Below are 21,063 nucleotides of genomic sequence, written 5' to 3'. Positions count from 1 at the left end.
ATTTTTTAATTAACAATAATCTCTGATATGTGATTATATAATGATATTTAATATTGAGCATACTATAAATTAGTGCAAAATATAAGTTATAATATTTGTAATAATAATACATAATATACAATCTAATATTATAAAATAATACATAATTATACATTTATTTATTGAAAAATGTTTGTGTTCATTAAGGGAATTTTTAAAAAACCAATATGTTTGTGATTTTCTGTTCCTCCAGGACCACGTTTGTGAACTGCTGAACACTATTGACGTCTGTCAAGTTTTCTTTGACATTGTGAGTTGAATTAATGACAATCAGTAGAATATGTCTTTGAATTATTGATTTTTGTTTAATGACATGGCTGATGTATAACAAAGTTACTTTTTTTCCACAATGCAGACTGTAAATTTTGACCTTACAAAGAACTACCTGGATTTGGTGGTGACGTACACTACTTTAATGATGCTGCTTTCTCGAATTGAGGAGCGCAAAGCTATAATCGGCCTTTACAACTATGCCCATGAAATGACACACGGTTCAAGGTAATCCATATCTTACCTAGAGCCACTCATTGTAAGGTTCCTTCTGCTATAGCGTGGATGTTACCAATGAAAGAGATGTGCCTGGGGTCATGATTTGTGTGATGTTTTTGTGTTCAGTGATCGAGAATACCCCAGGCTTGGACAGATGATTGTGGACTATGAGAACCCTTTGAAAAAGATGATGGAGGAGTTTGTCCCTCATGGAAAAGTAAAATCTGTGTGCTACAATGAGATCAGGAAATCCTATTATTATCTGCTTTCCATCTCATACGGAGAACATGGTTTAATCGGAGCTCTCTGCCGTTTGTTTTTCTCTTCTCTTTCTCTGTCTGCTATGACAGTCACTGTCAGATGCACTGGTCTCCCTGCAGATGGTCTACCCACGCCGGAATCTGTCTGCCGATCAGTGGAGGAACGCTCAGCTGCTCAGTTTGATTAGCGCTCCTAGTACCATGCTCAACCCGGCTCAATCCGACACGGTCAGGCTTCACTATAGTCTTTTAATTATTTTTGGGAACTTTGTCTCTGTCGGCATACTATCTTTTAAGGCAGCATACTATCCGTCATGGCACCTTATGTGACGGATTTGAAACTCTCTTTATAGCAGTAGCATCTCCGCTTAACGGTCACTCATGCGCAACACACGAATGGCACTCCTCACATGAAGCACACAAATCTAAATGAATGAATGATTGATGTTTGTCCAGTAGATTGTGAATGGAAATCAGGTTACGCCGCGTTCACACACACTGCCCAATTTTTTTTTAGCCACAATTTTGACTCAATTAGGTTTCGCAGACAAATGACTGAAATCATAGGCAAATCGGTGCTCTTTCACGAGCATGACAATCACGCGGTGTGAATCATCAAAGATGCGATGCAAAATCCTTTTGTCCTTCAAGTTTGAAAATCGTGCAGTCTGAACTCGGCATTAGAAACTGATTATTAATCAGTCAAATCCCTCTTTCTAAACTGCTCTGCATCGTGCATGTTTGTAGTTGTACCTTTTTATTTTTATTAACACACAATGGGTTGTGGACAGTATAAGCGGTTAGAGTGTGCACGGATCTGCACTTCGGATCCGAAATGGAAATAGTAGATCATTGACAGAATGTCAAATTAAATTAGCTTTACTTACATAAATAGCAGCATAAACAACTGAACATTGTAATTTACATTTCTGTGAATGGAGAAAAACAAAAACAAAATAAGATAAAGGTATAAAATAAATAGGACTTCACAAAATGTTTTTCTCTGAAACATAAAAGAACAAAAGAAAAAGACTGTGATGCTTGTTTTTGTGACTCTAACACTAGGTGCCTCACATGCGCACACACAGCATATATCAGTTCTAGCTTTGTTAACTTGACATTTCAGCTATTCACAGCAACTAAAATGATGAACATAAAATTTACACTGCCCAAATGAAATGGTCTGTTACAAAAATCAGTGTGCCATGTGCCCAAACAAACACATTTTTGCACATGTGAAGGATGCTGTTTTGCGTGGACTTTGGAACACAATTAAAGTACAAATCCTTTACATAATGAATAATAGTTCTTATATTTATATTTATAGATACTGTTCAGAAAACCGTTAAAATGAAAGGATTTGTGGAGTGAGGGAAAATTAAATAGCGCATTTAATGTTTGTAAATGTTTCATTTTATTTACCGGTATTTAATACACATATAAATTAATGTAATATTTTGCAATTACGAGGTTAACGGGTGATTTTTCCAGTAAGATCAATTTCTCTTTTGATAAGATTACTTCATCTCCTTGGCTGGGTTATGTTTCGTCATGTCTTAAACTTTAGGAGCGAGAGTTGTGGAGACTTCTTGTGACTAAACCATACATTTTTGGGGACATTATATTTAAATGCCATTTGTTTTCAGCCAACATATTTATCAATATACAATTATTTATACGATGGGATTGGCGGCATAGGTATGTTTCATGAATCACACGTGAACCCTGTCGTAAGATTCCTGTCCTAATTCTAATCAAATATAATCAAAAACTATTTCGAATGGATAGCATGAGAATTGTATCCTCAAACATTCAAAGCATCTTATCATGCCTAAAAATTAGGGTTATAATAATTATAATATAATAATTATTATAACTTTTTTTTTAAATCTGTGAAAATAACCATATTGATATAAATGTCTCGTACTGTGATATAGGATTTTTATCATGCTATGTATGCCTCATAGGCAGGTGCATGTGAACGTTGTGCATTTGACTCAAATATAATTTGTTGATCTGTGTTTCAGATGCCCTGTGAATATCTATCCTTGGACACCATGGAGAAATGGATCGTCTGTAAGTGTGTTATTGAAGAGAACATAACATTTTTCTAATAAATCTACCTATTCGTACTTTTTGAAAATCCTCTGCCGATTCTTGGTTGTTATGCCTCAGATTGAGAGAAGCCATAATTGTTCGAACATTTGATTTATTGTTTTTTAGTCTTTTTGTATGGTAATTTGCCATTTACATAATAAGGTTTAATATTAAGCAGGTCCAGATGGAGTCTGCTTTTTCTCACACACTTTCTGTGCTTATTTTGAGGAATCTGCATAATGTATTTAAATTTGGTGAATGGTGTTAAATCTGAGAACACTACAATCTCTGTGGAAAGCATCATCAAATAAACCAAGACATTTCATCATTTTTGTAAACGACACTGTTTCAAGTCGAAATTGGTGAACACCGATCCTGTATGAGCCTGTTTTTTTACAAATGTAACAGTAGTGAATGTGGTTTGTAACAGTCTCTCTCTGTTCTGTGTCCTAGTCGGGTTCATCTTGTGTCATGCAGCTCTGAACAGTGACCCCGCGGCGCTCAGTTTGTGGAAGTTAGCTCTTCAGAGCAGTTCCTGTCTCTGTCTTTTCAGGGACGAGGTCTTCCACATTCACAAAGCTGCTGAGGATCTCTTTGTAAACATTCGCGGGTCAGTCATTTCTACTGGCACACGCGTTCTCACGTTTTCTATAATTCAGTTTGGTTTTATGTGTAACATAAATGTTATGTTTAAATTATCATAATGTGGTTTATGCAAATATAGCTTGTCATTGTTTTGTGTAGATATTTTGTTATTGATGTGCTTTTGTTTGTTTTCTCTCTCTTCTACAGTTACAACAAACGTGTCAATGACATCCGTGAATGCAAAGAGTCTGCTCTGTCCCATGCGTAAGTGGCCTCTTGGTATTTCTGAAGATACCTTATTATAGCAGTCGTCACTCTTCTATATTTGCAGTATATACACACACTGACACAAACACACATATTTATATTTTTTATCATTTGGTCCAGGGGCTCCATGCATAGAGAACGGCGTAAGTTCTTGAGATCTGCCTTAAAAGAGCTCGCCACAGTTCTAGCAGATCAGCCAGGTTTACTGGGTCCCAAGGCTCTGTTTGTGTTCATGGCTCTCTCCTTCGCCCGTGATGAGATCATTTGGCTGCTCAGACATGCCGACAACATCCAGAAGAAAAGCACAGATGACTTCATTGACAAGTAAATCCAATTCTTACACCTCAACGCTTAGTTTTTATATTTTTTAAATGTATGCTTTAATATGAGGCCTTATGCTCTACTTTTGTATTTTTGCTTCTTTTTTTGTAATTTTCAAAGTCAGAAGTCAAAATCAAATTTATTTTTATAGCACATTTACAGATGGCTGAGCCACACCAAAGTGCTTCACAAGAAAGTGCTAAGTGCAATAAGCTAAGGAAGGCAAAGAAGAAATAATAATTATAATATATAAAAAATGAAAAGGGCAACAAGGCAGTAACTGCAGGAGTTAAAATAATGTAAAAGAACATTTGAATAGTAGCCAGGGGTCACTATATACTGGCACTTAAAAAGAGACACTAATCAAAGGCTAGAGAAAAGAGGTGAGTTTTCAAAACAGACTTAAAAAATGATTTTGTTCTTATAATTTGTATTAGTTTTTTTCTATTTTGCTTTAATATATTAGTCATTTTTATTTTGTAATTTCATTTCAGTTTTAGTCATTTTAGCACTTCAGGTTTCAATTAAATTTTAGTCTAAATTTAGTTGTATTAATTTTTGTTTTCTCTTAATTTTTCTCTTTTTTGTATCAGTTTTAATTAGTCATTTTAGTACTTACAATTAAGTAATTAATTTAATTAATTTCAGTTAGTTGCCAAGGCAACTTTTCTACTTTTATGTTTTTAGTTTTTTTATCTAATATTTATTTAATTTCAGCCTTATTTAAAAAATGTTTTTACCCCAAAATTCCAATAAATTCACCACAATATAGTTTTTTAGTTTTTTCATCATTTGTATTGTTTTCATTTTAATTTTAGTTTAAGGTTTTTTAATTGTGTGTGCATTTGCAAATTGTATTAGTTTTTGTTTCGCTTTAAATATTTATATTTTGTTTATTTTTTAATTTGACTCGAAATTTTAGTTTGTCATTTAGTACTGTAACTTAAATTATTTACAACTTTTTTTACTTTTAAGTTTTCATCTAATATTTATTTATTTAATTTTAGTCTTATTTCAAAAAATGTATTACCAAACAATTCCAAGAATTAATAATAATAATTATTATTATTATTATTAATTTAAAAAAAAAATTGTAATAATTTTGTAATGTTACACTCTGAAACCCCTAAGCCATCTTGGGGTTGTAACAGCATCATGGGATATAAGTAATTGTGATTCATCTTAAAGCAGGTTGATTTGGTTCATGGCTTAGAACTAATCCTTGTTTTCTTTGTTTTGTTATGTTAAGTCCTTATTGAGAACATTAATGGAAAAAAATAATCTGGAACCGAGTATGTTTTTTTTTTTCATTCATTCCTCTGTTTTCTCAGGCACATTGCAGAGCTGATCTTTTACATGGAGGAGTTGAGGGCACATGTACGGAAGTACGGCCCGGTGATGCAGAGGTACTACGTGCAGTACCTGTCTGGCTTTGATGCTGTGGTGCTCAATGAGCTTGTGCAGGTGAGACTATCTGCACTGTGGATCCAGTTTTCCTTTCTTCAGCACTAAAAGGACATAGATCAGTTACACAGTCTTGAGAGAGCAGTTGCTATTTGTAGTGCTCTCATGAGATGAGGATCAGTCATGTGCAGTTGGGTGGTTCAGACATGAACATTAGTCACATTATGAATCATTCACAGGATCTCGCATAGGGCGTCTAGAGCAGGGTTGTCCAATCCGGCCCAAGGGATGATTTGAACAATAATAGAAAATAAAGATTGGAACATTTAATCTCTATTCCGGACTTGCACACAAACCGCTTTGCAATCATCTCCCAAAATGTCATGTGTGACAATATTATGAAGTCTGTAAACAGGACATTAACGCAGGCCAGGCGGGGAACGCTGAAGATGAATGCAAAGAGGAGAACACAGACACGCGGTGGGGGTTTATATGAATGTATTTATGAAAGGGAACTGTCTTTAGAATAGTTTCGATGGCATTTTCTTGTCCTCTTACCTCCGTATTAAATAGTCTTTATAAGAGCATCACTGCTTTGTGTACAGCTGTAAACAAGGAAACGCTGTATCACTGCTGTTCCATAATCGCCACCTACTGACTGAGAGTTTTTATTCAGTCTGTCTGCTGTTTTTGTTTTGTGCAGGTGTCTTTTAGCATAATTATAGAACAGTTTCACAAAACAAAAGTCAGAGCATTGAAATTACACAAACTAACTTAAAGAAAATAACTGTTCATGCTATATGTGTGCAGCATATTTGTTTCCATCATGATTAAAATGTAATTTCAAATGGCTGGCTACAGATACGTTTAAGGCCAGTTTTGCCTGTAGTAGAGTCGCACTAAACAACAAATACATTTGATTATTTAATTGCCAATTTTTTTGTAAAAAAAATGCCTAATCAAAAATATTAAATAAAACATTTAAAAAATGTATTTTAACTGTTAAAAGGCAGTTTTCACAGAGCAGCATGTTCTTCTAGTTGCATTAATTTGTCATTTGTATGGCTAATATTAATTGTAGACTATTTGTCAGCATAGTAAGGTTCAAAAAAGATAATTTGGCCCATACATGGTTAGAATAGATTTTTTGTTTTGTTTTTTTCATCATCTGGCCCTCCACCTAAAAGGAGTTTGAAACCCCTGGACTATAAGAGCATGAGGCAGAATACATGAAGTTCACCACTAGATGGAGAACTAGTATTGTCATTCAGTTCTGAGACTGCAATCAGAAGTGAGACTTGCTCGTCATGGTGTTTTAATTTTAAAATGCTCACACAGTTGGTAAAATCATCATGTCTTCTTCTTTTGTAGAACCTGTCCGTCTGCCCAGAGGACGAGTCCATTATTATGTCATCTTTTGTGAACACAATGACCTCTCTCAGTGTTAAACAAGGTATGGGGAGCCTCTTTCTTATTTAAACATTTACAATGTGCTAAAAACACAACAAAAATCAAAATAGATGTCCCTGGTCTTATTTTTCAGATTCATTGGTTTGTTTTATAAACTATAATGTGTATGTGTATCATGTCATTTTAGTCATGGTAAAAGCATGGAAATTCAACAAAATGTGTTTATATATTATATTACCATGGCCAGTGGCCAAATTTTGCATAATCCAGCAAAACAAGTACTTCAGAAATGAGAAGGAGTGCAGAAGTACTTCAACTTTATGGATGCAAATTAAAAAATACAATAAAAAAAATTAAAGTCTGACTGACATGCAGTGACGACATATCATCTTATTATATTTTATGTATTCAAAGTTCCCTGTAGTATGTACTTGCTATTTTTATTTTATTTTGTGATATAATTTTGTCTCGTGTTGTTTGTACTCAGTCACAAATTAACCAACTTTATATATGTGTGTGTTGCAGTTGAAGATGGCGAAGTGTTTGATTTCAGAGGGATGAGGCTAGACTGGTTTAGACTGCAGGTAAGAGGATCTCAGTCGTCTGAGCTGGGTCAATACATGGTGTTTGTTTCCTCTGATCCTAATCAGGCATAATTTACAGCTCTTATCTGCGCTTCCCCCGCACTAATTAGCAGATGCTGGTTAACATAAAGCAACTAATGCTCTCACAGTTTGAGATACAGCGCAACAAAAAGTTTCATGCTGACAAATGTTTATTGCAGAAATGTGCTTATCCTTTGTCTTTTCGAATGAAAGCAACATTTTACATGCTGTATGAAAAATTACTTAATTTTAAAATACTTCGTAAGGAACCACAATGCATGCTGTTCTTTTGAAGCTCTGATTATTCAAGAAGAGCCTGCGCCTTTTATCCGTGCTCAAGTAAATCAGACTTTGTCCCTGTGGAATACAGCACATTTTTTTCATCAAGTAACAGTGCATGTGGGTGGGTGGATGGAAATGGAAGCAGAGATGGAGAGACAAGCTTGTTCATGTGTTTTTGAGGATATTTGTGAGTGTGTGTGTGGACCTCAGAAGCCCATGGATCTGGACTGCAGTCTTCAGGATTGTCCAGTCTGCTCTCAAATGCGTTTCCTGTGTGTTGGTCAGCCCAGTCCCACAGCAGAGAAGCCATTTGACCTCTTCCCTAAAAGAATGTTCTGGGTTTTAGAAACTTTATCAACAGAATAAGGCATGATTTGGATTGCCACAGAACTTTTTTCCCCTATTTCCCTTGTATGTACAGTAACATACTTACTGTTAAAGCACTTGCATTCAGGGTCATGATCAAGGAAATATCATAATTTCAAAATTGTTTTGCAGGTCTGAAAAAATTATGGCAATGTACATGCATACAGTATACTGATTTAAAATACAATACTATATAGCATATCTCAACTGAATGAATTGTATCACAAAATGCAAACTATATTATCATCCCTCTCTAATCTGCCAAATGCAACTAAGGCATGAAGATATGAAGATATTTTAAACATTAAAACAATATGTATTAGGAAAAAAATGCTATATAAATAAAGGTGTGAGATTTGTTAGAAATCTTGTTTATAGAAGTTAATATATATATATATTTTTCTTTATTGTTATACTTTTCTTTATTGTTTTTCCAACACTGTTTAAACATTTAGTTTGGAGGAATTTGTTGTGCATTACTATAGAAGCTAATTTCTGCTGCAGAATAAAAACGGTAATGGTGACTTTTTATCCTCACAATTCAGACTTTTTTCCTCACAATTGCGGATTATAAAATCAGAATTGGCTATTTAAGTCTTGCAGTTCTTTATGACTCGCAATTGCAGGTTTATATCTCGCAATTCTCAGAGAAAAAAGTCTGAGCTCTAAGATTAAAAGTCACAATTACCGCAATTGTGTGGGAAATTTTTTTTATTCCATGGCGGAAACAAGCTTCCATACATTAAAGATGTAATTCCTGTTGGCGGAATTTGTTTTATTTGAATAATTCCCTTTTGGTAACCTTGCACATTTGTTAATGCTACCTGGTTAAGCGACATTATGTGGTCATGATGTTAAAAGATTTCAAATAACTTTACACAGACATAGGTCAGAAAATTATTTTGTCTCACTCCTTCTCAGGGTTGAATCAGTGTATTTCTATTATACATTTACCACTTTTTTTTGCTTTATCGGACATTATTTCCTGTGGTAATGCCAAAAAAAACCAGAGCATACCTTTAAGAGCAGGCCTCTACCTCTTCACACAGGAGGGTTTCAGCTCAACTCTTCAACTAGAGAAGCTGCTATCAGTGGAATGTGAACATTTCTCACAGCCGAACAACTATTTTCTGTGTTTGGATCTTTTCCCACTCTCCATCGCTCTTTTCGCAGCCAGAGTCCTCTCTTTCACATGGCCACAAAAACAAATCGACCCCAATAACAGCAGCGTTTATTCACTTACAGCCTTGAGCTCAGACTGCTCTCAGTTTGCCAGGACAAAGCAAATTCAAGGATTTAAACAGTCAGCTATACAGCAACTGCGTGTGTGTGAGGCTGTTGACAGATGTGGGTGGGTAGATGTGTAATTTCAGCTATGTAGGTGAATCGCACGAAAACACATCCAGGTCGCTGTTTCCCCCAAACCAAAATAAGAAATATAATGAAATTCTAAAAAAATATATATATATAATTCTTTATTTATTAATTTTAGGTTTAATTGTAAAATTATCATAATTATATTATTGTGGTTCTATTTTTAAATCTTGAATTAGTTTTATATTTTATCTGTTTATTACTGTGATACATTTAAGCAGAGTGAGATTTTCCATCTGTCTTTCATTGTTTGATAACAGGTGGTCCACTCCAAATTTTAATAAAAAAATATACTTTTATTCAGAAAGGACGCATTAGATTGATCTAACAAAGTTTCAATGCTCTTCTTATTCCTGATCACAGATTACCTGATTATAATACAATAGGTATTTTTAATTATAATAATATTTAACAATACTATTGATTTTACTGTATATTAGTTTAAATAAATACAGCCTTGGTAAGCATGAGACTTTTTTTTTTTTTCTCAAGAGATCTTTTGAACAGTAGTGTCATAAATGTATAGTAGCAAGAAAAACGTAGCTGGTCATGAAAACTTAATTATGACTGTTTTGGTGAATGAAACCTAGCAGACTTGAACTAAAATGCCACAGATGTGTAGAAACAAATCTTTCTGTATAGACACTAGAATCAGTCACTACTCCAAGTTTGACAACAGCTGCCCCTAACTCTCCTGTCTAAGCAGGGATGCCCTGTCCTCTCCTTAAATTTAGCATGCTTTCGTCTTGTTTAATGGACCTGTTGTTGAGCTAGCATTTGCCAGTATATAACAACTAACGGTTCACTCAGTTCATGTCGGCTCGTCTGCATTTGGCCTCTTCATTTCCAAAGGTGCGGTCCTATTTATCGCTATGGCCGATTAAACTACCAGCAGCAGTCTGCAAATGTTCATCTAAAAATAAGCCCTGTTTTTCAATACTTTTCCTGCTCCACAGTGGACTTCAGTGCTGTACGATATGTTTATTGTCTTTCCCCGGACTCCATAACCACGAGCTTTGTGAGTTTAGCACCTGCTGAATGTCATGTGGCATCATCCTGGCATGCCGCGCTCTTTGAATTGGCCGATCTTTAGATGATGAAAGCCAGCGCAGGGCGTGTGCAATCCGTGTTTTCTCACACTTCTTATATTCGGGTTGTCCAAGAGCTAAACGCACTGGCTGGGACAGCTGTTTTGCTGGGGGAAAAAGAGGGTTTTTGACTTAAACACCAAAGAGAATCTGTTTTGCATACAGTCTTCATTTGATCATGTATGCTAGAGAGGAAATTGTGTTGGTTGGACATTGTCTGGTTCAACAGTATCAAGTTTACAAAAATATTTCCCAGAAAGCCTTCTTAGAAGTTAATGATATGGTAAAACATCAAACCACACTTTTCTTCAAACTCTGCCCTGGTCCAGTTTCCAATCTGATTCGCTGCTCTTCATTTACTTGAGGATTTGCAAATGGAAATCAAGCCCACCAAGCTCAGCCTTTGAGAAAAGTTGTCAGAATAATGAATGCACTTCCATTCGATTCCAGATCACCGCTAATGATGACTTTTTTCTCTGTGTTTAGGCCTACACCAGCGTGTCTAAGGCCTCGCTAGGACTGGCAGATCACAGGGAGTTAGGAAAGATGATGAACACCATCATTTTCCACACCAAGATGGTGGACTCTCTGGTGGAGATGCTTGTGGAGACTTCTGACCTTTCCATTTTCTGGTATGACCTCACATCAAAGAAAAGGTCATTCAAAGATATTTCATTAATGTGGTAGAGGGTAGAACACTGCATATACAAAAAAGAAAAGAAAATGAAAACAAATGTTGACTTGCAATTATGTGAGTAAGAGTAATAAATCATTCATTGAATGATCTGTTATTTTCAAAACTTGATTTTAATTTATTTGCGTATTTTATTCATTTAATTGTCTATTGTAGCCAGCATAGACTATTCAAATTTATTTTAGTTTGCAGTTCCCAGCCTTTTTACTAACTACATTTGAATTTGCTGTAAGCTCACAACTTGAAAATATGAGTCCCTTTTGCCGTGATGCTGTTTATTCAGCAATGGCACAGGAAACGCTGCTTAACGCCAGCTCCACAATTGGCAGAAGGCATATCTGTTCTCAGAACCCCATAGCAACTGTCTGTTGTGCCTCTTGTTTTTAGATAGTTCTCTTTCATGCTGGGTGGAAAGCGGACAGGGGCGTTTCAACTGATTAGATATGACTGTACCAGACGGTGAAGTGAACTGGCAACTCATTTTCTCTTTCTTTGATAGCTTTTACAGCCGCGCCTTTGAAAAGATGTTCCAGCAGTGTCTCGAACTGCCATCCCAGTCTCGATACTCCATCTCCTTCCCTCTGCTCTGCACCCACTTTATGAGCTGCACCCATGAGCTCTGCCCTGAAGAGGTGAGTCGCTCTGACCTGGAATCAGTCCAACAGGCCCCAAGAGGAGCACAAATGTCAGATTCACTTCACAGGGTTCGTACAGAGTTTTGAAAGTTTGGAAAATGTTTGATTTTAACCGTTATGTTTCCAAGGTTTGAAATGTGCTTGAATTTTGAATATCATACTTGAAAATGCTTGATATTTTTTCTTTTAACGTCTCGACAACCCTCCCCTTTAAAGACATCATTGCATTTTTCACGCGTGGACATGAAGGTACACAAGATATATCCGCACATTCCGCATGTCCTATCTTCATCAACACTTCAGCACAGGTCCGAGTTGTTTAAGACCGTATCAATGACTACTGGCTGTAAGAGAAGTATGAAATGTCTACGTTGAGGAGCAAACACGTAATGAAAAATTTAAAAAGCGCTTATCAGTTCTCGCCAGCCTCCCAAGGTAACCTGAAACATTCTTAAAATGATTCCAAGAATACTGTTTTCCTTTACTACTGTTTTATTGTCAAAAATTATATTAATTTTAAAATGCTGTGCATGGCCTTCGGAAGCAAAGCGCTTACGTCAGATGTTTCGTTTTTTATGAAAAGATAATGCATGGATGAATGTGGAACAAAAAATGTGCGATTTGCTTGATATAAAAAAAAGTTAAGAACAATAAGCCACAATTAATATCTTGATGTGTTATTTGCGTTACTGACCCTTCTCAGCATTTGTTCCCAAATACAGTTCTCTTTAGTGGCAAATTGGGATTGAATGATCAGATACTTTATACAAGTAGATAAGAGATACAATATTCTCATAAACACAGGTGGTTATGTCTGAAGTGAATGTAAATATTAGACTTGTGCATTCGGTTTTAATAAAACCGGTGGTGGTTTGAGGAGATTCCCCCCTTCAATGTAAAGCGCTTTGAGTGCCTTGAAAAGCGCTATATAAATCAAACTCTTTATTATTATTATTATTATTATTATTATTATTAATAAACATGCTGCTATCAATGTTCATCAAGCAACAATAGAAAAGAGTGAATCGCTGACTGTTCTTGACTAAATAATGTTTGTAGCTTTAATAATAAACAGTTTATTTGTAATTAATCCACTAAAGACTATGCTGTGATTTGATTATTCAATTTCTCTATTATTTCATTAACGTTTTTTCCTAATTTGTATTGGTTCTTGCCATTTTTCTCATTTTAATAGCAAATATAAAATAAGAAAAATATCAAAATTGTGATTATTAATGTAATAAATATTATTCATATATATATAATTATAGGAACTGATGTGTCAAAATGCATTGAGAATTGATTTATAATCAAATAGTTGCCCTCTTTTCCCATAAGTTGACTGCACTTGACTGCACTTGTTCATTTAGCTACAGTGGCTGAGAGAGCTCAGTGTACTGCAAACGAAGAAAACGCATGGAAAATAGACAAAAACACCAGCAAATTAGGAAAACATCTTCATCATTTGTGCTGCAAAAGTTCAAAATGCAAAATTAAAGCTACACTGTGTAACTTTTTAGTTTATCCTTAGCTAAAAACACTTACTTCTTTCAATAAATATATGTTCTCATTAATATATATTTACTTCTTTCAAGTAATAAAGTAAGTTTATAATATGCCATTGAAAATACATACGGGTGAGGGGTTCGAATGCCGGTCGCCATGTTGCCCCTCCATCTTGAAAGTCCATTAGCCAAAGAGGGACATCCCCATAAATTCAATCGTCGCCTTTCGCGTTTTAACACTGTCACTTTTTGCGTTTTAAATCGGCCACCGTAGGAGTCAGAATTGAGAGGAACAGAAACTATTATTCACTGGATGGTCATGTACCTTTTCACCGCTAGATGGGGAAAATATCACACAGTGTAGCTTTAAGAATCTTCAGCAGTTTGACAACAAATTTTGTAAACAATCACAACGCAGCCAAATACAGAAACAATCTGCAAAGGTTAGCAACACGCATATGATCAGGATGTTAAAATAAACTAGCAAACTCACCTTTTAGGTCATTGACAACCACTGACGAGTAGACATTGAACAAATAAGCGGTCCCAGCCGGCTTTGTCACTTGTTCTGGTTCCCTTGAAACATTTCCTTTGTGGTCTGTGCTATTTGCAGCACTTTTTTTGCCTTTGTTTGATTTGTTGTCAAACTGATGATGTTTTCTTCATTTGCTAGTGTTTTTTTTTTTCAGTTGCAGCGCGTTTCTGTATTTGGTTGCGTTGTGAATGTTATCAGCGCGTTTCAGGATTTGATTGCGTTGTGAACCTTTGCAGCACGTTGTCAAACTGATATCCTGGTGTTTTTTTCTATTTGCATGTGCTGTTTTCTGTTGCAGCGCATTGAGCTCTCTCAGCCACCATATTTTGCTCTTTGTGTAACAATGTTTTACAATTGATTATTGTTTACAGTATATTGTATATTTTCTTTTGGAAATGCAAAATAGATTTTGCTGTTGGAGCAAATGGAAGCCCAAACTTATATTTGCTTATAGTATTTATATACTTACAATATTTATACAGCATTTATTTATTATCCTTTTGTACATCTAAATATTCACTGAACCCTTGATTATTTGCCTGTACCCACTACCCACCCTTGAAAAGCACCGCTGCCACTGCTTAAAATGACTTGAAGTGCTTGAATTTCACTCTTAAAAATCTGTACGAACCCTGACTTCAGTAACCTTATCTGAAAACAGTTCTTCATGACATTTTTTATAGGTATCGCTGAGAGGAGTATTATGAATTTGTATTTGTGAAACAATTATATGATTATCTATTTATTCCTGTGATTATCTCTATTTTTTTGTTGTTGTTGTTGTTTGTTGCTGAAATGGCCATTTGTAGATTAAAAATGTTTAATGCAAGTAAAATAAAAAGTTTCCACCGTTTTTAACTAAATAAACACAATTAAATAAATAAATCTGTAGAATTACTTTTTTAAATATGAATGAATATAAACTGTAAGTATTTCAACTTATAAAAAATGTCATGATTTGTGATTCTGCAAACATTTTTGCAGTGGTCACGCAAGTGAATTGTTTTAATGTTCCGTTCATTCAATTTCATTTAAATAAATTAAACTTACCAGGTATAACAGTTTTTGATATTGAAGCTTAAAATCAGACGTTCTTTAAACTTATATGATATTACTGATTGCATAAATTAACATCATGAATATCATCAAAAATATTGAATATTCAGTATGTCATCCAGCCCTATTCTGTAATTAAATTAGTATTTTAGCTTTATGTACTTGCATTCATTGACTGTTATAGATCAGTTGACACCTAATTTATTTAACTTAGTCAGATTATATTCTATTTGACTGGTTTAGTTTCAATGCAGACTCTGTGTTTTTTCTGTGTTTATGTGTCTGTGAATGTCCCCTAGTGAATATGACCAGTGTTACTTTTGAGAAAAGGAGTTTGGAATAGATCTTTCTTTTCTCTGTCGGGTCTCGCCACGGCTTAGCCGCGACCCATGCGAGGGTTCAGGATGGAGTCGTACTGTGAATCCGGAAAGCTCCATGAGTTAACTAGAGCTGGAATGTCCCAACACGCAGCATTGAGCGCTGTGGTCCGTGTATCAGGATGTGTACAGAAAACCAAATGCTGAAAAGCATGATTTATTAAATCTGTAATTGAACCATACACCAGTGCAGTTACCCAGGCTCCCCAGGGGCATATGGAAGCCCCTCCACACACACGAGGAGCACAACAGATTCCTGTCCCCCCCCCCTGCCGGTATATGGCCGGCACATTCACCAAGTGTTTGTTCCTGCCAAACATCGTGCCCTCCAATATCCAATTTAATTTGGTAAATAAACCCACATTTTCACTCCTAATTGGTGGACAAACGGCACCCAAACAAACAGCACAATGAGAGTTCTCATGTCATTGCGGGGCCTGAACATTGAGCTGTCTGAGAGCACTTAGAGGAATAAAAGAGATTTATTGAGCCATAGAAGGCTTGGGTTTCCCTTATTTAAACATGAAACTCCCTCTCTCAGCATGTCTCTGAAATGGTCTTCCTCCTATGTCCACTCCACACAGCTTTGGACAGCTGCAAGCTTTATTTATGTTGGAAAAGCACTAAAAGTTTCCAAGAATATTTCCATCCTCGCACAGAAAACTTTTTACAGCGGTTTTAGAGAAACAACAAAAGATCACGGTGCTTCAGCAGAGGTTAGCCTCGGCATCACGTCGGATAGATGTGTTATTTCCAACCTGCACCGTCTAAGACTCTACCCTCAGATGCCCATGAGGAGCGAGGCACAATATTTGGGGCAAAGAAGCGTCATTCGTCTCCATCTTGTATGGGTTTTGTCAAAAATCACAGGGGCAAAGGTTGTTTTGCATTAGTAATTTAGAGAGCATGCGCTGTTTGCTTTAGCAAGGAAGTTGAGGTGACAAGACCAGCTGGGCCATAACAAAGACCCTCACTTACACATGGACAGGTCACAAACAGCACCTCACTGTGAGCCAAATCCACCTGAGCAGCTTTTGTTGGAGTAGTTTTAGCCTCTGACAGGACCATTTTCAGATGGAACATTTAATGACATGCTGAGAAATGAGATGCGATTCCCCCCTGGTCCAATTAATGTATGTAATGAATATATAAAGTTTGGATTTTCTATTTAAGGTCTCTTATGCTCATCCAAGCTGCATTTATTTGATTAAAATGCCACTTAAAAACTGTGGCTGGTCCCTTTATGCATTCATTGGATGGCCCTGTCCAGTGTTATTGGCTGGATCTTGGCCAGTATAAGGCCCTGTTCACAAATGTTTTTTACAGGTGGCCAGCTGAGCCAAATTATTTACTGCTGTTAATAAAAGTTAAGGATGTATTTCCTGTCTATAGCAGAACCAGATAAAATTGTAATTCCATTCGGTGCAAAAATGGCACTTTACACCTGTATTAATCAATGTCAATACTAAATGTTTGTTATAGAGCGGAACGTACTTTGTGCTGCAAATCAAGAGTCTCGCTTGACATTAGGGTTGCGCTAAGGGAATTCTCCACTAATGTCTCCTTGTCTGTCCCTCCCTGCAGAGGCACCACATCGGAGACCGCAGCCTGTCCCTTTGCAACATGTTCCTGGACGAGATGGCCAAGCAAGCCCGCAACCTCATCACAGACATATGCACAGAGCAGTGCACCCTGAGCGACCAGGTCAGTGACGCACACATGCTTTCAGCGCTGCCAAAACGCAGAGGGACTTTTGGGAGTTCTGGAATTTTCCATGTCATATCTGGGATTTTAACAAACTTAACTGGGTTTACAAAGAGTCCTGCAAATTCACCAGGAATGTTCCATTCCATTGCAATATGATCGCAATGAAATTAAACGGTGATTGATTCGCTGGACACAGTTGGCAGCACTGATTCGAAGCCATACAGTCAGCTTTAATGAATAAACTTACTCACCCCCCTCTGGTGATTGTAACTGTCATGTTGTCAGCAAACAGGACAGCAGCTCAGGAGTAACTTCCCACATTGCTCATGTCTGTGCTGCAGAAGGCTTATGGTCATCATAAGACTTCTCTAATCGGACATATTTCCAAGTGAAACTAAATTTTTGGCAAAGACGTAGGACTTGATTTTATTAATCAGGAATTGATTGGATGGTGAAAAGGAGATGTTACAGGGGGTTGGAAGAGAGGTGCTGAAAAGTAAGATGGATTTGGATATGTACCAATTATAAAAGAACAATTTTCACAGGCAGAGCAGGTTATTGTTAAATTATTCATTCTTTTAGCATATAGATATATGATTTTTAATTGAAGTACCATATATGTATAGCAAACAAATATGTACATAACACAGAAACAGTTCTCAATTAATTTAAAGACGGTTCAGTTAATCATTTAAAGGATTAGTTCACTTCCAAATTCCTCTCCCCCATCTCTTCCATGATGTTCATCTCTTTCTTTTGTCAGTCGAAAAGAAATATATATATATATATATTACCTCAAATCCGCAACTTTGGTGTTGTTATTCTTCACTATATATGACGTCATCTTTTGTCAGCCAAAAAGAAATAAAAAATGTTGTTATAAAAAAAAAAAAAATATATATATATATATATATATATATATATATATATATATATATATATATATATATATATATATATATATATATATATATATATATATATATATATATATATATTTTTTTTTATTTTTTTTACCTCAAATCAACAACTTTGGTGTTGTTATTCTTCACTATATATGACGTCATCTTTTGTCATTTGAAAAGAAATATATTTTTTTGTTATTCTTCACTACATTGAACATGCAAAGACTAAATCAAACGCCCTTTACAAAAATAAAGGGAAAACAACAATGTCGGACAATTTTAAAGTTGGAGGAGAACATGAGATGGAGTTTTTCGGCACTGGGTCGGTACTTCCACCTACGTCACGGACGCAACCTTTGCGACGTGAAAGCGTCATACAACATGAAAAACAACAACACCGAAGTCATACATTTGAGGTTACATTTTTTTAAATATTGATTTATTTTTAGAAACTGACAAATGGTTTTCCTAGATACGATTTTGCTATTCCTCATCTGGGATTGCGAGCCTCTGAAGCCCTTTGAAAATGCATTGATTTGGACCTTCAACCTGTTGGCTGCCATTGAAAACCATTATGCGGGGGGAAAAATCCTGCAATGTTTTCCTCAAAAAACTTAAACTGAAAAAAGAAAGATATCAACAACTTGGATGAGATGGGGGCGAGTAAATTATCAGGAAATTAATTCATTTTGAAGTGAACTAATCCTTTAATAACATCTGTGACCAATTCATTGATTCAAACTTTGACACTGTGTTGAGTCTTTCTGAGTGACTCACTTGAAAGAATCAACTCTTAAGAGTCATTTGTGAATGAGATGGACTTATACTGGCCATGCTGCATGTTATTTCATGCTACCAACAAGATTGATGCAATAGAAATCTGTTCATTGCCTACATTTCATTGCACCTAATATTTCATTACATCCAGTTCAGGCCGCAAGCTCATAATTTCTTTTGCCTCAATGCTGTATTTTAGTATGTCATAAATCATTTGGTTCTAGTATTTTAAGAAAAATGTAACGATTCCCAAGTCTATTCACAGATAATTTTTGTCTATAACTTGCGCTGATGGATTATGCACAATATGACCAGGAACTTGTACTAAGAAAGTAAGTAAAGTCAATTTTGATTTCATGTTGACTTTAAAAAGGGGCTTTTTCCTGTTGCTCTTCTGTGCAGCTACTGCCAAAACACTGTGCCAAAACCATCAGTCAGGCCGTGAACAAGAAGTCGAAAAAGCAGACGGGGAAGAAGGGTGAACCGGAGAGAGAGAAACCTGGTGTGGAGAGCATGAGGAAGAACAGACTCCTGGTCACTAAGTAAGGACAAAGCTTACTCTTCTTTTTTAGTTATTCACCACAAATTGTGTTAATCCTTGTTGCTCATACTGTATTTGATGTAGTCCGGGTCATATTATATTTTACTTTGTTCTAGTTTCTGTAATTGATGTTTTTTTGTTTTGTCAATGAGGGCATGTCTGCATCTCTATTAGAACTCACCAGTAGTGAATCACTGTCTTAAACAAAACCAAGCTGGAGGCCATTACCTATTATCCTCCCATACAGCAGACATTCAAACAGATCCTCCATATAATATAAAATGGATTTATCCTAAAGCCTGACATGGACACACATGAGCAGTTGTAAAAGTATGGGAGGGGTGAGGCCCCATGGTGAGCAGCACTGTTGTGCTGACTAAGCTTTGCCTGATTGGCTGTATAATCTAAAGGAAATTAGTTTTTAAAGCTGTCGTCTGGTTTTTACAGTCTGGACAAACTGCACACTGCTCTCTCAGAGCTCTGCTTCTCCATTAACTACGTCCCTAACATGATGGTCTGGGAGCACACCTTCACCCCCCGCGAATACCTGACATCCCACCTGGAGATCCGCTTCACTAAGTAAGTCAGACTTTCATCTTGATGTTTCAGACAACACACTACTCGACCTGGGCGGTATGACTGTATTGTCTTGGTGTAAGTAAATTCATATGGCAATGTTGCTGGAAATTCAATAGAAAGTTTATTGCATAACCATGTGGGAAGGCCTATTTTTTTGGATTATCTAATTCATTAAATAGTTCACAATTTAAATGGGACACATCTGTACTGGTTGCCAGATTTCTTTATCATCACTATACTGTCATAAATTTGTGTGTGTGTGTGTATATATATTTTTCCCTTTCTTTTCTACATTGTAATATAAAAAAATCATTCTGCTCACCAATGCTGCATTTATTTGCTAAAAATACATTTAATACAATAATATTTAATATATATTTTAGAATGTAATTTATTCCTGTGATGTCTTCAGTTTCACAGGATCCTTCAGAAATCATTCTAATATTCTAACGTTCTGATTCTGATTTGGTGCTCAATAAACATTTATTATTATTATCACTGTTGAAATAACTGTAACTGTATATATATATAATATATATACACACACACACACACACACACTTTCCTTACATTTTCTTATTTTTCGAATATGTTCTTACCTTTTGCAATATTAGCAACAAAAAAAATCCCTAGTCAGGAGGTTTAAACATCCCAATAGCCTGAACTGAATTTGGCTGATACCTACATAAATACATCACTGCTTGTTTTATCTATTACGTTACCCACAGTCATCCCTTCCCGATGAGGTCTATCCGCACTCGTTCCGCTCTAGCATCAATCATATTGATTTGACTCAAAGGGGAGAGTTACTGTTGTGTTTTATGTGAGAGAAAATTGTATTCCAACTCTCCCTTATTAATTAAGCCGAGAACTCAGCTGCTTAAAGAGCCTCTTGGGTTTATTGTTCGATTTGTGTAATTTATTGGACTAGCGAGTTTGGGTTAGCATGATTTTTGAAACTGTTCCAGAATAGAACTTGTCCAACTAAATAAACATTGGGCAGAGGAATAACAGGTATTTTCCACTGTTGGACTCAAAACTCTGACGCGGATGCATTGGCTGGCCCCTCTCTCCCGGGCTGTGAACCCCTCATGAGGCCCTGTTAGCAGATCTCACCTCCCAACCATGAGCTGTTATTACCTATTTCCATCTGATGGGGTAAATA

The 21,063-nt window shown here is 36.0% G+C and overlaps 1 protein-coding gene across 10 annotated transcripts in view; it reads left to right on the top strand.

The window, feature by feature from the left end:
* nckap1 (NCK-associated protein 1) overlaps window positions 1-21,063 on the top strand; it is a 56,930-nt gene that overhangs the window by 18,345 nt on the left and 17,522 nt on the right. For 4 of the 10 annotated variants that reach the window (XM_067444460.1, XM_067444459.1, XM_067444458.1 and 1 more), the window contains 16 exons: window positions 233-289; window positions 395-537; window positions 655-745; window positions 879-1,016; window positions 2,816-2,864; window positions 3,339-3,495; window positions 3,678-3,734; window positions 3,858-4,061; window positions 5,390-5,522; window positions 6,834-6,915; window positions 7,398-7,456; window positions 11,074-11,219; window positions 11,781-11,913; window positions 16,974-17,093; window positions 19,181-19,320; window positions 19,767-19,898. In XM_067444460.1, coding sequence (XP_067300561.1) covers window positions 233-289; window positions 395-537; window positions 655-745; window positions 879-1,016; window positions 2,816-2,864; window positions 3,339-3,495; window positions 3,678-3,734; window positions 3,858-4,061; window positions 5,390-5,522; window positions 6,834-6,915; window positions 7,398-7,456; window positions 11,074-11,219; window positions 11,781-11,913; window positions 16,974-17,093; window positions 19,181-19,320; window positions 19,767-19,898 — 1,841 coding nt within the window. Of the gene's footprint in view, window positions 1-232; window positions 290-394; window positions 538-654; window positions 755-878; window positions 1,017-2,815; window positions 2,865-3,338; window positions 3,496-3,677; window positions 3,735-3,857; window positions 4,062-5,389; window positions 5,523-6,833; window positions 6,916-7,397; window positions 7,457-11,073; window positions 11,220-11,780; window positions 11,986-16,973; window positions 17,094-19,180; window positions 19,321-19,766; window positions 19,899-21,063 lie in introns of all 10 variants that reach the window. The other 6 variants (XM_067444455.1, XM_067444454.1, XM_067444451.1 and 3 more) reach the window with 3 other exon arrangements.

The sequence above is a fragment of the Pseudorasbora parva genome, chromosome 5, assembly GCF_024679245.1.
Source record: "Pseudorasbora parva isolate DD20220531a chromosome 5, ASM2467924v1, whole genome shotgun sequence".
Taxonomy (NCBI): Eukaryota; Metazoa; Chordata; class Actinopteri; order Cypriniformes; family Gobionidae; genus Pseudorasbora; species Pseudorasbora parva.
This window is presented reverse-complemented; position numbering and strand designations above follow the sequence as displayed.